General features: G+C 38.9%; 1 protein-coding gene across 4 annotated transcripts in view; it reads left to right on the top strand.

Moving 5' to 3' along the window:
• Window positions 1–13,080, top strand: part of SLC38A9 (solute carrier family 38 member 9) — a 48,419-nt gene extending 35,339 nt beyond the window's left edge. For all 4 annotated transcript variants that reach the window (XM_041470804.1, XM_041470805.1, XM_041470806.1 and 1 more), the window contains 2 exons: window positions 6,149–6,238; window positions 8,103–13,080. In XM_041470804.1, coding sequence (XP_041326738.1) covers window positions 6,149–6,238; window positions 8,103–8,268 — 256 coding nt within the window. In that variant the 3' untranslated portion in view covers window positions 8,269–13,080. The remainder of the gene's footprint in view (window positions 1–6,148; window positions 6,239–8,102) is intronic.
• The last annotated feature ends 262 nt before the right edge of the window (window positions 13,081–13,342 follow it).

The following is a 13,342-nucleotide window of genomic DNA, read 5'->3' on the forward strand; positions in this document are numbered from 1 at the left end:
AAAATTTTTGTGTGAGGATGAAAAAGGAGGCAAAGAGCATGATCTCTGTTGGCAACCTAGCCTCGTTTAACTGTATGATTCTATGGGCTAAATCACATATCTTTTCATAGGTGCATCTTTCTTACATTAGGTTTTCTTTGCAGATGAGAGAAGTCTTATAAATTTGCCTTCTGACATAATTTTCCAAATGAAACCAACAAAAACATCTAAATCAGAAACACCTAACAGAAACACTGTTTTGGTCCAAGTCTCCATTAGAAATTTTCCTGTCTTCATTTTTAAGCTGTTGGGTGCTTTACATGGAAGCTCACTGATTTTAAAAGCCAGGCTTCTTTACATCAGCAGTTATTTGCAGGTGTGGATTCCTGCTGCTGCTACAGATACCCCTTAAGTTAATAAGTGGAGTACATAGGATTCTGTACGGATGCAGCTTAAAGCAAATAGCTTGATCTCACACGTTTACAGGGCTGCCAGACAGTTTTTATTTCCTGGGTGTGACTGTATTGCTCAGATCAATTTCATTATCTGGGTTTTACCCCTTTTTCTTTACCTGAAACTGGTTATAATAAAGCACTAAGATATTAGTTTCCTGTTTTGGAATTTATAGTCTAGATTTTTTATCTAATCAAAGGCAAATTCTGCCAAAAGCAATGTCATGGTGAATATCCTATTTTTTTGTGGAAAACCATGGATTGTAACTGGATTATAATGAGAAACTACTTACTCATCTTCAAGGGAGCTTTTATTGTCTGAAGACTTGGTTTTCACCTCTTTTGTGTCACGCTTTTTACTCTGCAGTGTTCTTTTTCTGTTAACAACTCTTTGCTGTGTACCTATAGTGTATCCTACTAACCCATAGTCTTGAGTGGTGAAGCAGCTCAGCCTCTCCAAACTTAAAAGCTTAAACAGACAATATGTAACTTTTTTTTCTCCCAGGTTCCCCAGTAGACATAAGCTGAGCAGTGGGAGCTTGCCTATCTGAAAGGAAATGAGAGTCTTGTCTTCCAACAGTCAGGACGAGAGCAAAAGCATCCTTGAATCTAAGAAAGAGGATTCTCATTGCTCTTACGTACATGTGTCAGTGACTTGTGTCTCTGCCTATCTTAAAATCAAAGACACGTGTACACATGCTAGACACAGTAGTCTTCTTATAGGCATCATCACATAGAATCATAGAGTGGTTTGGATTGGAAGGGACCTTGAAGATCATTTAGTCCCGGCCCCGCTGCCATCAGCAGGGACAGCTTTGACTAGACCAGGTTACTCCTACAAACTGGCCTTGAATACTTGCCCATTCAGACTGGCCTTGCACACTTCCAGAGGTGGGGCATCCACAGCTTTCCTGGGCAACCTGTTCTACTGTATCATCACCCTCACAGTACAGTTTCTTCCATATATTTAACCTAAATTTCCCTCCTTTCAGTGTGTATCCATTCCTCCTTGCCCTGGCACTCCAGTTCCTGTCAGAGAATCCCTCTCCAGCTTCCCTGTAGGCCCCTTCAGATACTGGAAGGTGTCTGTGAGGTCCCGCACAATCCTCTCTCCTCCAGGCTGAGCAGCCCCAGTTGCTCAGCCTGTCCTCACAGCAGGGGTGCTCCAGCCCTCTCACCAACCTCCTGGCCCTCCTCTGGACTTGTTTTAACAGCTCCTTGTCATCGTGCTGGGGACCCCAGAGCTGGATGCAGTGCTCCAGGTGGGGTCTCAGCAGAGCAGAGCAGAGCAGAGCAGAGGGGTACAACCCCTCTCTCAATCTGCTGGCCAGCGCTGCTTTGGATACAGCCCAGGATTTCCTTGGCTTTCTGGGCTGGGAGCACTCACTGCGGGCTAATGGTGAGTTTTTCATCAGCCACCACCCCTGAGTCCTTCTCCACAGGGCTGCTCTCAAGCACTTCTCTGCCCAGCCTGTGGGTGTGCCTGGAATTGCCATGATCTGGGTGTAGGAGGCTTTTACTTGGCCTTGCTGAGCTCCCTGAGGTGCATCCCTTCCCTCCAACATGTCCACTGCATCATACGCAGCTTGGTGCTGATGGTGCACTCAATCCACAAATCCTTCTGCCTTTCTCTACTTCCTGCAAAAGATTTAGAAATGAGAGAAGACATCCTAATTCCTTCTTTTATTTTGCAAAATGTATGTTAGTAAACGGATTACAAGAGGGAAAATTATGTACTGGGACAAAACCCAAGAAACTGTTCATTCTCTCTGCTCTCCCTGGTGTTGTTAAGGAAGGCCAAAATTCTGTGTATTGAGTAATTGCTTTCTTTTCTAAAATGAGATATGTTTGTAATGGCGTCATTTAACAGCTGATTTAGGGCCAGATGCATGTGCTTTATCTGCTGTTTCTTGCTTGACTCTGGATCTTCTTATGTGTACAGAAAGCCAGTTTTTATTATTGTTACTGGTTCTTTGCTACAGTAATATTTGTGACAGAGATTCCCTTGATTAATTATATGGTGTCCATAAAGTGCTTTAAAAATCTTAGGATTTTTTAAAACTTTTTAACATCTTTCCTGTTCTGAGAGGTGAAATAAGCTGATAGACAAAAATCACTTCGCTTTCCTTAATAATTGTCATCCCTTTACTCCATGGTAGCCCAGCAGACCTGCCAGTTCTCCTGGAGATGTATATCTTCTGATGCAATGAAATACATTTCTTCTGTTTGCATGCATGTTTGCTTGTCTGCTCTTCTTCTAACCTCTGCCTAGCTTCTCTTAAAGGTTGTGATTCATTGTCTTTTGACCAATGTCACTTGAGTGAGATTTCCAGGAAGAAAATGCATTTTTAGATACAGAAACCTCTCAAAAATTCTTATTTGGGTGATCCTGATTTTCTTCTTTCCTTACTTTCCAGTTTCCCTTATTGTGTGTGCTCATCCTGTGACTCCATGCTGAGTCTCAAACTTCTGAGAGAACTTAAAACTTGAGGGGATTTAAAATCAGTTTCTGTCTTTAAATTTCTCCTGTGCTAGGATTTGGTTTCACTGTTTTTTACATGATTCTTACTTTGAGGATGTTAATTAGATATATATGTTAATTAGACATATATGGTCACTGCTGTTCAGTGACTTAAGTGTAGCTACCACTACCACTTCAGTGGGAGAGAATTTGATGGAGCAAGCCCTTTAATGATCTTCTGGCATACAAGGTTGTTTCTCCACTCTGTCAATCTGAAAGGTTAACCTTGCCAGGAGAGAAAAAAGAAAGACTTAGGGGAAAGTTTGCATTTTCTTCTAATCTTTTTTTCTTCTCCTTTCCGTTACCATTTTTGTGGGATTGCAGGATTTTTGCAGGTGAGCAGTGATTCCCTTTATAGAAAAGAGCTAGAGTCTTCATCTGCCCAGCTGAGAGTGTGGAGACTGAGGACAGAATATAAAATACTTGCCATGGGTGTGCTTCCTTTGCGAATTATAGCCTCCTTCAGGCAGCCCAACCTGTGCCTCAGAGCAGCAGCCCTAACCAGGCTGCCCAGGCAGACAGTCCAGCCCTGGCATGGGCCACCCAACTCTGCTGCCATTGACCATGACGGAGAAAGTTACACCACTTAGAAAACACCTGTACGTGACCAGGATGATTAAGCACAAACAGGCCAAATCTTTTCTAATCTCTTATGTCCTCTAAATACTTTTCTTCGTATAATTGTAATAAGCAGTGGTGTGGTTATTTCCCCTGCCTCCAAATGCTGTTTTCCTGACTGTCCTTTTGCAGTGTGTTGTGAACATTAATTTTACTGTAAGCCAGTAAAGTCAGGCTAAACTTGAGCAATTCAGGACTTACTAAAATGTCATGGGCTATGAGAAATGCTTTCCTGTCTGGAACATACCTGCATGGAGCTCTAGAGTCTTAAGAAAAGTACTTTCTCAAATAATGTAGCTCCTTGTAGCCCTAGGTATCAGATTTTACTTTATTCAGAAGGGTAGGGTTTTTTTAATAAATGGTAATGCCTTTCTCTCCATCAAGATCAAGACTTTTCTCCCATCCTGGAGATCAGCTGAGCTGTGACTATCTGCCTGGGTAAAAGAAAGGGTTTGCTGGTTAAATACCTGTTGTCCACTGTCATGGTTACAACTCAGGCTGTTTCAAAAGGTAAAGAAAGGAGCAAGGACATTCCAGGGGAGGAATGCAGTGTAATCTTTCACATTGAAACAGATAGGTGCAAAGCCTTTTCAGACCTTCTGATTTTGGTATTGTTCTTGAGGAATCTGATTAATTTTGACAATGAAAACTGCAAACCACTACTCTACAAGTACTGAATTGCTTTGGAGACTTCAGCATTTGAGGACCATTGTTTTCAATTGAGCCAGAACACATTGTCCCCCCCCTCAACCCAATAATCATTTCCCAGATCAAGAAACTGAGAAGTGTTTCATTTCACACCAGAGATACAGACACTCCTATTTACTTTCAAAATTTAAGAGAATCTAGAAGTAATTTTTTTAAACAACAGCTTTGAACAACAAAATCACGTCTTCAAAGCATGCCAGAATAAAATACTTCAGAGATTTTTCAGGTTTTCTGCTAAAATACTCTGAACTGACACAAATTTGCAGAACATTTTTGAACTAGTAAGCCTCCACTGGTTTTAGTCCCTCTTGCTAAAAAAATAATCTCAGCAAAAAGAGAGTGGAAGAAGTGCTGTCATTTTCTGTGTCCATAAACTTTCTGCTTTGATTGCGTGATAGTAAGATTTGCAATCTGCCACGTGTAGGAGAGAGGAAGTTGTTTTTAATGGCAAACACTTTTTTGGGAACAGGTCTGTTAACTGGCTTTCCTTAGCAGTATTAGAGAGGTGTACAAATTTGGTCCCTAAGAAGTCTGATTCTTGGGATTTTATTTTTTGTTCATGGGGTCTTACCAGATTTATATTCAGTTAAGTTTTTTTTAATCTTATACAGCTGCTGTGGTTTCATTGCAGTTGTTGATCTCTAAGGTACCCCTCTTGTACCACTGTACAAATGTAATGTAAAAAATGGAAGATTTTTTTTGTCTTTTTGAAATAAATTTTAAAGATTGAAGGTCAAAAACAGTCCATAGCTTAAATTATTCCTTTGTGCTTTAATTGCCTTCATTTCCCTGAACTTTAATAAGACTATTCTATGTCTTCAATCTTTCTTCCTAACTTGGAAACTGGCAGGCAGCCTTTCAGCCATAGCCATGGAAGTTGTCACTGCTTAAAAGTTTGTTAGTTAGTTAGATCCTCCGTAATACACATACTTTCTACAGTGAAGAAAAAATTAGCCTTGGCTTACAGGTTTTGTATATTTTAGGAAATCATATCCTCCAGAAGAATAAACAGAACCTGTAAGTGTATGTATGTTTCCTCTGTGAGAATTCTTTTTTCCCTTCATAGAAACAGCTGTGTGACCAAAATATCACAGGTTTTTATTCTATTTCCTGACTTTACCTTATGCTAAAATATGCCAACATTTCATATTCCTGAAAGAAAAGTGATACTTTCCTGAGTCTCAGCTCTGTGCATAACTGCACTGAATGTCTGATACAGTAAAAGCTGTCTTTGCAGAACAGAAAACCTCCATTTTTCTTATCCTAATGCAAAAGCAAAGCAACAGGAAATTATTTGTAAAAAAAATTCAGCATAAATAGGGCAGGAGCAAGGAAGTTCATTGCAGTTCATATACTGTAATACATCCAACATTTTAAATGTTTGTCCTCTATCAAATTGCAGTAGAGTTCAAATTTTAATAGTGTTTGTAATGTTTTCCACTTGATGCATCTTTGCCTTTCTTCTGGTTTCCATTAGTTCACTTCGAGCAATTCAGCTCATTCTGCAAACAAGCTAATTTTTTCTTGTGGGAATTAAGTTATACAGTATTGTTTCTTTGGTATTTGAATATCCATCTGAAATACTTGAGTGCTGAGTACCATGTATGATGTTTTTCGTAAGAATTGCCAAATTACACATTCTTATTTCTTAAGAATATTTTGAGTCAAAATACTAGATATTTAGAAATTGGCACTCTGAATATTCAGTAGATGACATGTTTGCTGTGAAATTAATTAGCTTTAATAGAGTGAGTCATGCAAATGAAAGCGCCATCCATGTACCAGTTAAATATTAGAGTAAATGATGGCCAGTGGTGGTATTTTGTAAAAAATATAACAGATTTTAACACTCTTTCCTCACTTTCTGCAGCCTTTTCCATGTGCTTATCCTGAACCTAGCCATTGTAGGAGCTGGAGTAGCAATGGCAAGATTTTATCCAAATATAGGAGGTATCATAAGGTGAGTGTTGCTTGCAGTGAGCTTCCCTGTGGTGTTACTATATTTGTGTCTTGATGTTGAAAAGGAGCGCTAATAATTGTACCTTTATGTTTTGTGAAGCTTATGCCTTCTTAAGTTGTCAAATAATGATTTGGTGGGTAAACAATCAGCTTGCAAAGTTCTGACGTCTGTTATTCTGCCTCTGTGTCTGAGGTGGTTGAGTTTTACCAGAGCTGTACCTTAGGACCTTGTAACTCTACTCATAAATGAGTATGGTACCAGAAGAAAAGTTGCTTTGTTATTGTGTACTTCTCCCAAGTTTCTGTTTCGTATTCAGACCATTTCAACCTGGATTGAAGGTCCATAATAAAAATCCAAGAAAGCAAGTGGCATCAAAGTGCCTCTAAATGATATCTCAAATTTACTATGTTGATGAAAAGCTAGGATTTCTATAATGAGAAAATATTAGAGGAAATAATAAGAAGTCTGCTGTGTTTGACATCAACATATTTATATGCATTGTCATTTATTCTTGGTTTGCATCTTTCCTAAAGCAACCAGGAGAGGGAGGTGTTTAAAAATACTGAAATCTGCAATTATAAAACCAGAGTGACAGGTTTGGGTCTGACCAAAGTAGCAAAATAACTTACTTTTGCACAGTGGCTGATCTTAGAAGGTTTTCCCCATTTCCTCTTTTTCTTCTCTCTCTCCTTGTAGTAATTTTTTTTGTATTCCAGTAATAGAAATGGTCAAGTTAATTGTCATCAGAGACTCTTAGAATGATAGAATGGCCCTTATGGTTGGAAGGGACCTTGAAGATACCTAGTTCCAACCTCCTACCATGGGCAAGGAACACCTGCTGCTAGACCAGGTTGCTCAGAGTCCCATCCTACCCGGCCTTGAACATTTCCAGGGACATCACATCCACAGCTTTCCTGGGCAACCTGTTCCAATGCCTCAGCACCCTGACAGGAGAGAATTTCTTCTTCCTGATACCTAATTTGTTTAAACATTGTGCAATACATACCACTGTTTGCAAACTGGTGCTTATCTCTTCTGATGTGTCTATATTGTGCTTAGTAACCAAACACATTGAATAGTGGGTGTCCAGCAGATAAATTGTCTTTATACAGTCTAACTTGCGTGCTTGCAAGCCAGACTGTTCATTCCTTGGAAAGGAATGTTCAAATATATGAAACAAAATACGTTGTTACTTAATAACAACATTTGGCTTCTTAGTAGGTGAAAGTTATGAGAACATTTTTGTAAGCAAGGAATAGGTTAGAAAAAGAACAGTTAGATGTTTCCCTTGCTGTGGTTGATCATGTTACCAGAAGGGCATTTTGTTCCTTTTAGGTGTGAAGAATGATTTGCTAGAAGCTCATTAAATAAATTAAAATAAGAATTGCAGATTCAGAAACATTTCTATATTTAAATGGTTTAGTCTGTGTTCTCAGATGGCTGGGGTGCAATGAGATTTGCAGTTCTGACAGTAAAGGATGTGTAATAGAGGATGCACTCTTATGTCTCTTTCTGCTGCATGTTGACAAATTTCCCCAAAGAAGGTAGAAGCATCAAGGCTTAAGTAAGGGATTTGTTCCCCAACAGCATCACAGGGTGTGGCTGAAAGGACAGAGCCATGCCATACTGCAGGTACAAGCAAGCAGGGGGGTGAACAGCACAGAGAGTGGTAATTAAGTGCTAGTGAAGGAGGTAGAGGTCAGTAAGGAACAGAAATTGATGTTTATCGATTGCAGATAGTCAGTATTCTTCCAGATTGTTCATTGGTTTGGCGTGGGGAAATGACAACAAGAAATAAGAATAAATGCAAAGCATTAATTCTTTTTTTTCTTTTTTACTTCTCCTCTTCCCTCCCTTTCCTCAGATACTCTGGAGCAACATGTGGCCTGGCCTTTGTGTTCGTGTATCCATCACTCATCTACATGATCTCCCTGCACCGTGCTGGGCAGCTGACGTGGCCCGCACTGATTATTCACATCTTTATAATCCTCCTTGGACTGGCTAATCTGATTGCACAATTCCTATTGTGAAAACTCCCCTTTCTCCCGTGGTTGTCACAATTGGTACTGCGATATTTGGCAACAGCCTTGAGCAACACTGTGAGGCATGAGGACCATCCTCCATGTGAGGATCTTGGGAAAAGCTTCACCTTTGAAACAAATTCGAAGCACATCATTCAAGTGCTTTACAGGAAACATGTCTTGCTTCTCTGAAGTCACTATCTTATGAGAAGTGAAGTGGAGTTCTGGTTTTGTTGAAGGTATATCAAAAATTAACAACGCTCAAATATTTTAATATTTTACAGCACATTTCTCCAAACACAGAGCTTCCAGCCTCAAGCTGTGGAAGTCTTTCCTCCGAATGAGCTGTCCTTACCTTGATTAGCAGACATACTTTCTCAGTATTGTTCAGTGACTCTTTGAAATGCTCTTTTGTTGCAGTTATTTTCCTGATTTGTTTGGAAAATGAAGAATTTATTGTCTTTCTTCTTTTTTTTTTAGGTTAATTTATAGTCACTTGGGTCAAAATGCACTCTTAATTTTGAATACACTATTAAATTGTTTTGGCAATATTTTTCCTCTAGGAAGTTCCAACAACGAGAAACAATAAACTCATGTTTCAGTGTTTTATTCAGAACCAATATGTACACAACTTATTTGTGATCTTACAATACAAAAAAGCCAGGAGGATAAAAAAAATTAGAAGGAGACAATTAAAATCAGTAATTCCAGGCTTGACCTCAGTTCAACTCTGTTACTGGGCTATTATGTGCTGTGAAGTTGTCTTGTCAGGATTTGCATGTGGTTTTTATGGATGCATGGTGTACACAGCATTTGTTCATCACAGGCCTGCCCTTGTAGGGTCTTCCTCTGGTGGTCTCTCACTTCCCCACTACGTTACTCCAGACATTTTGGATGTGAGCAGAGAGACAAAGCCAGCAGTCTTCAGAATTGTGGATGAAGTGAAAGAATTTAAGTTTTAAATAATTTATAACAGAAGCTGGAAGAATCTGGGAAGATATTGTTGTGGAGTTGCTTGTTTTTTTTAACTTCTTGTTTATGAATTAAGAGGGTGTACATGCATAAGCACATAGACACCTTCTTTCATCTACCTGCTGTAACTCTGTGTCTTAACCCAAAACATGCAGTAATTAAGTTGCCAGACACTAATGGAATGTCATTTTTGTGGTTGGAGAGAGAGTAGATGCTCCTCTTTGTGCAGATTTGCAGTGCATTAAAATAATCAACAAATGTAGAATAATTGAAAAAGAACTCTGAGCAATACTAAATTCCAAAGTAAGTAAAAGACGAAAAATGTTGGAGTGGTGCAATATTTGTGAAGTAGGAGTTGGATAAGATAATTAACTTGCAGGTTAAGAGTTCATATTTTCATCAGAAAGACAGTGAAAAACATAACTTAGGTTATTACCATGCTTCTCTGGAAAATTATGTGAATTTTTTTTGTGATAATTTAAATCTATTTGTTTTACTTGGGCTCCTCAAACTGTGTAAAGGACACTCATTTTCCTAAATATCCTTTGATTTGTATGAAATACAAGATTATATGGGTTTGGAATACTATCTGCAGAATACAATGTGAAACATGCTGTGCCTTTACATCAGAATTGGAGAATACATCCATCATCTGTTCTGTATTAGAGAGAACTATCTGCCCCATCCTGGTCATTTTCTCCTGTGTAGACTCTTACAAGAGAAGTACTTGAAAACTAAAAGGAGAGGACAAAAGATAGAGATTTCCTAGCATTGTTGGTTTATTCACATTAAGCTCTTGTGCTTATTTATTATAGGTTCAGTGCTTAATTTAGGTACAAACCCTGATGAGTGCAGGTAATGAAATTTTATTATATCCTTCCATGTTCCATTTGAATATGATTCCTTTATGTATATCCTTGTCATTGAAGCTGATAATAAAATACCCATTGATTTTAGCAGAATTAAATTCTGTTAGGATCTAGTAGTCCACAGAAATTCTTAAGAAAGACAGAATTCTTGGCAAAGTGTCCTCATTGCATCTTGTATCTATCTATTTTTTCAGTTATGCAGTGTAAAATTTAGAAGGAAATTATTCAGAACATTTATAGAAGACTGTTTTAGCTCTGTGTTACAGAGATAGGTTCTTGCTGCACTGTTTATTTATACAAGCCTGTAAAACCTTTGATTTGAATTACAAACTTGTAAGCAGTAGAGTGATAGCAAATATTTCATTACACTGTCATCCCCTGAAGCATACTTTCTTATGAGAAAGTATTTTTTAATTTTATTACATGCAGTTGAAATTTTCACAAGCATAAGAAGCAAGTCAGGAGTGTGTAAGTAAATTGGCATTTTTGGGAATTCTCTTGTCAGCATCCTGAGTTAAATAATACCTTAAAATTTAATGGAAACTTAAATGCCCTAAAACACCAGAGGTAGATTGCAGTGTCTTTTTTAGTGCAAGTACAAAATGTAGTTGTTTACAAACACACACTTCATCTGCAGTGATGGCCAGCTAATTTCACTTCCTTAGATTCTGTGTTCCAGGATATCATCATGTAGCTTAGCAGAGCAAAGAATGTAATATATTGACCCAGTGGTGTAATGTGAGATGTCATTTATTACCTTTTCTCAGAAGAAAAATAATTTCTGTTGGAAATACTGAATTATGTCTTTACACTTGAACTTTGCTGAAGTAGTTTGTGAGGTGAAACACTTCTGTCTCTGGGCATTGACTAAGAATCTAAGGTTTTCTTCCTAGCAGTACCAGGCTCCTTGTTTGGCACCATCCCTAACTCATTGCGCTCTGTCAATCCAGCCCCCCATTTTATGTGATAACTCAGTGATGCAAACTGAAATTTTTGTTGCATGAGGTTTGAGCAGCTGTAGTCAATCCTCTGTGCTGATACCATCATGCTAAAATCCAGATCTCAGGATACATAAGGCGTTAACCCAGCATGACCTTCTAAAATTGCCAAAGAGTAAGTAGCCAGGGGAATTCCCAGGAAGCTCCAAGAGCAGTTGTGGACATGCCTGTGTGGTGAATTTGTGGACATGTCTGTAGGTTATTACACACTTTGAGCACTGATGCCAAGGGATTAGTTTTTCAGTGGGAGTGTTGTGATTAACAGAATTATTTTCTAAAGACAAGGACAGATGCTATGGCTTATAAGTCTGTCTTCTCTTAGGACACTTCTTCTCTTAGAAAAGAACTACCTTCCCTATATGCTTGTACTAATCTCATTGCCTTCTCTGTAATGGCCTAGCATCATTTTGTAAAGTTACTGTGGCCCACATTCTTCCTTCCAGCTTCTAGTGATCTTCATAATTTCTCCTGTATTTACTGGCTCTCAGTTTTTCCTTTGTTCTTCCAGTCTCTCATAGCTGCATCTGTTCCTACAAATAATTTTTTCCCATTCTGTCTGGATTGGCAATGTAATGCTAATATACTAAATCATGTAACTCAAAAAACCTGTGCAGCAAATATGAACATTTGGGTTTCAAACGTTGTGTCATGTAAACAGAGGGTCTCAGAACGATATTTTATATACCATTGCCTGTTTTCTTAGAGGTTCAGCCTTTCCAGTGCCTAGTGCAAAAATACATGAAGGTAATGGCATTTGGTTGCAGCACTGAACTCTTTGGTGTTGATAGCTTGCCTGCCCAACCTTCAGGCTGCTCCCTTCTCCACCAAGCTTCTGCGCAAGGGTTGTCTTCTTTTACATATTCATGGAACCTTTTTTTCCATAGGGAGTGAGCTTGAGAGTCAGAAGGTTGCCAGAGTAGTTGGTTCCCCATTACTGCTCTAAGCTGGCATCTCTCAACTTTGAGTGCTCAACTATGGGCAAGTGTTAATGAGCCTGTAGTCAGCCCTAAGGCTGATTAAACTCTTTTGTAGAGTTTACTAAACAAAGTTTATATCCATCCACCCATGGATGTCTGGAAAGCTGAGAGGCAGCAGCAGTGTAATTGAGTTACATCACAGCTGAAGCTGTGATGGGAAGGAGGAGAGACTTCCTGGAATTCTGAGACAGTCAAAGGATGTACAGTCTGCACTATGGGAAGTCCTAGAGACTGTGTACAAGAGCCAGGCTGATGCTGCAGTCTCCAGGTTCTACAGTAAAATGGTAGTGAGGGAGGTGAGAGAGATGGTAGCCTCTGGAAAGCGTGGTTTTGCCTTACAGGGTGTTGTGCTTCAGAGGACAACGGCACTAAACATCTGTCACCTTTATAACATATGAAGATACCTACCTGAGGAAAAATTAATAACGGGAGAAGGATTAGTGCTTGGCAATAACTGGTACTGCTACCAACAAAACAGTGTCTCTCCTTCAGCTGGAAGCAAAAAATAATTCCAGTGGGCAGGTCACAAAATCTGGGAGCTGTCTTCAGTAAAAAATATGCTATTTTAGTAGACTTCAATAACTTCTTAAGAGGAAGTAAAATACTAGTGATAGACAAAGCAAAGATGTGTTTGGTTTAGCCCATTGTACTGTGCTTAATGGGGGAGTACAGTGTAAGCTTTTTCCTCTGAAAAAGGTATGATTCCTCTGGTATTCTACCAGATTGGAATCATGATCATTGTATTCAATTCCTTTGCACTTGAGAACACCATTAAACTTCTTTTGGAAAGGAACAGGACTCAACTTGCCGGATCATTGCTACCTCTGCCTGCTGTAATTTCAGATGGTGGAACCAGTGCCACGTAACCGTTGCTCTGTGGTTTGTATTTCCAAACACCAAATGATCCAAGAGGGGCAGGAAGGATCTCTCTTTTTTTTTCGAAATTTACCTAATTATCGCTTTTCTTATATACGTCCTTTTTGTAATCCTGAAATATATTAAACAGTCCAGATGAAAAATGCATCTTTTTTTTTTTTTTTTTTTTTTTTTTTTGGGTCACATCTCAGTATGCTTGTACTGCAGCTTGACTAAAGCTCATTGAATTATTTCCAATAGCCCAAAACTGTTTAAAAACTGCTGTCCATGTGTTTCCTTTCATTATTGTTTGAATGGCCTTTTTTCAGTTCTGTGAACAGTGTTAACTTCTGACATTTCATTAAACTGTTAGAGGAAGTTGAGATTAGTCAGGTCGTTTCAAATCAACACA

Source organism: Pyrgilauda ruficollis, unplaced genomic scaffold (genome assembly GCF_017590135.1).
Source record: "Pyrgilauda ruficollis isolate IOZ18807 unplaced genomic scaffold, ASM1759013v1 scaffold25, whole genome shotgun sequence".
Lineage (NCBI taxonomy): Eukaryota > Metazoa > Chordata > Aves > Passeriformes > Passeridae > Pyrgilauda > Pyrgilauda ruficollis.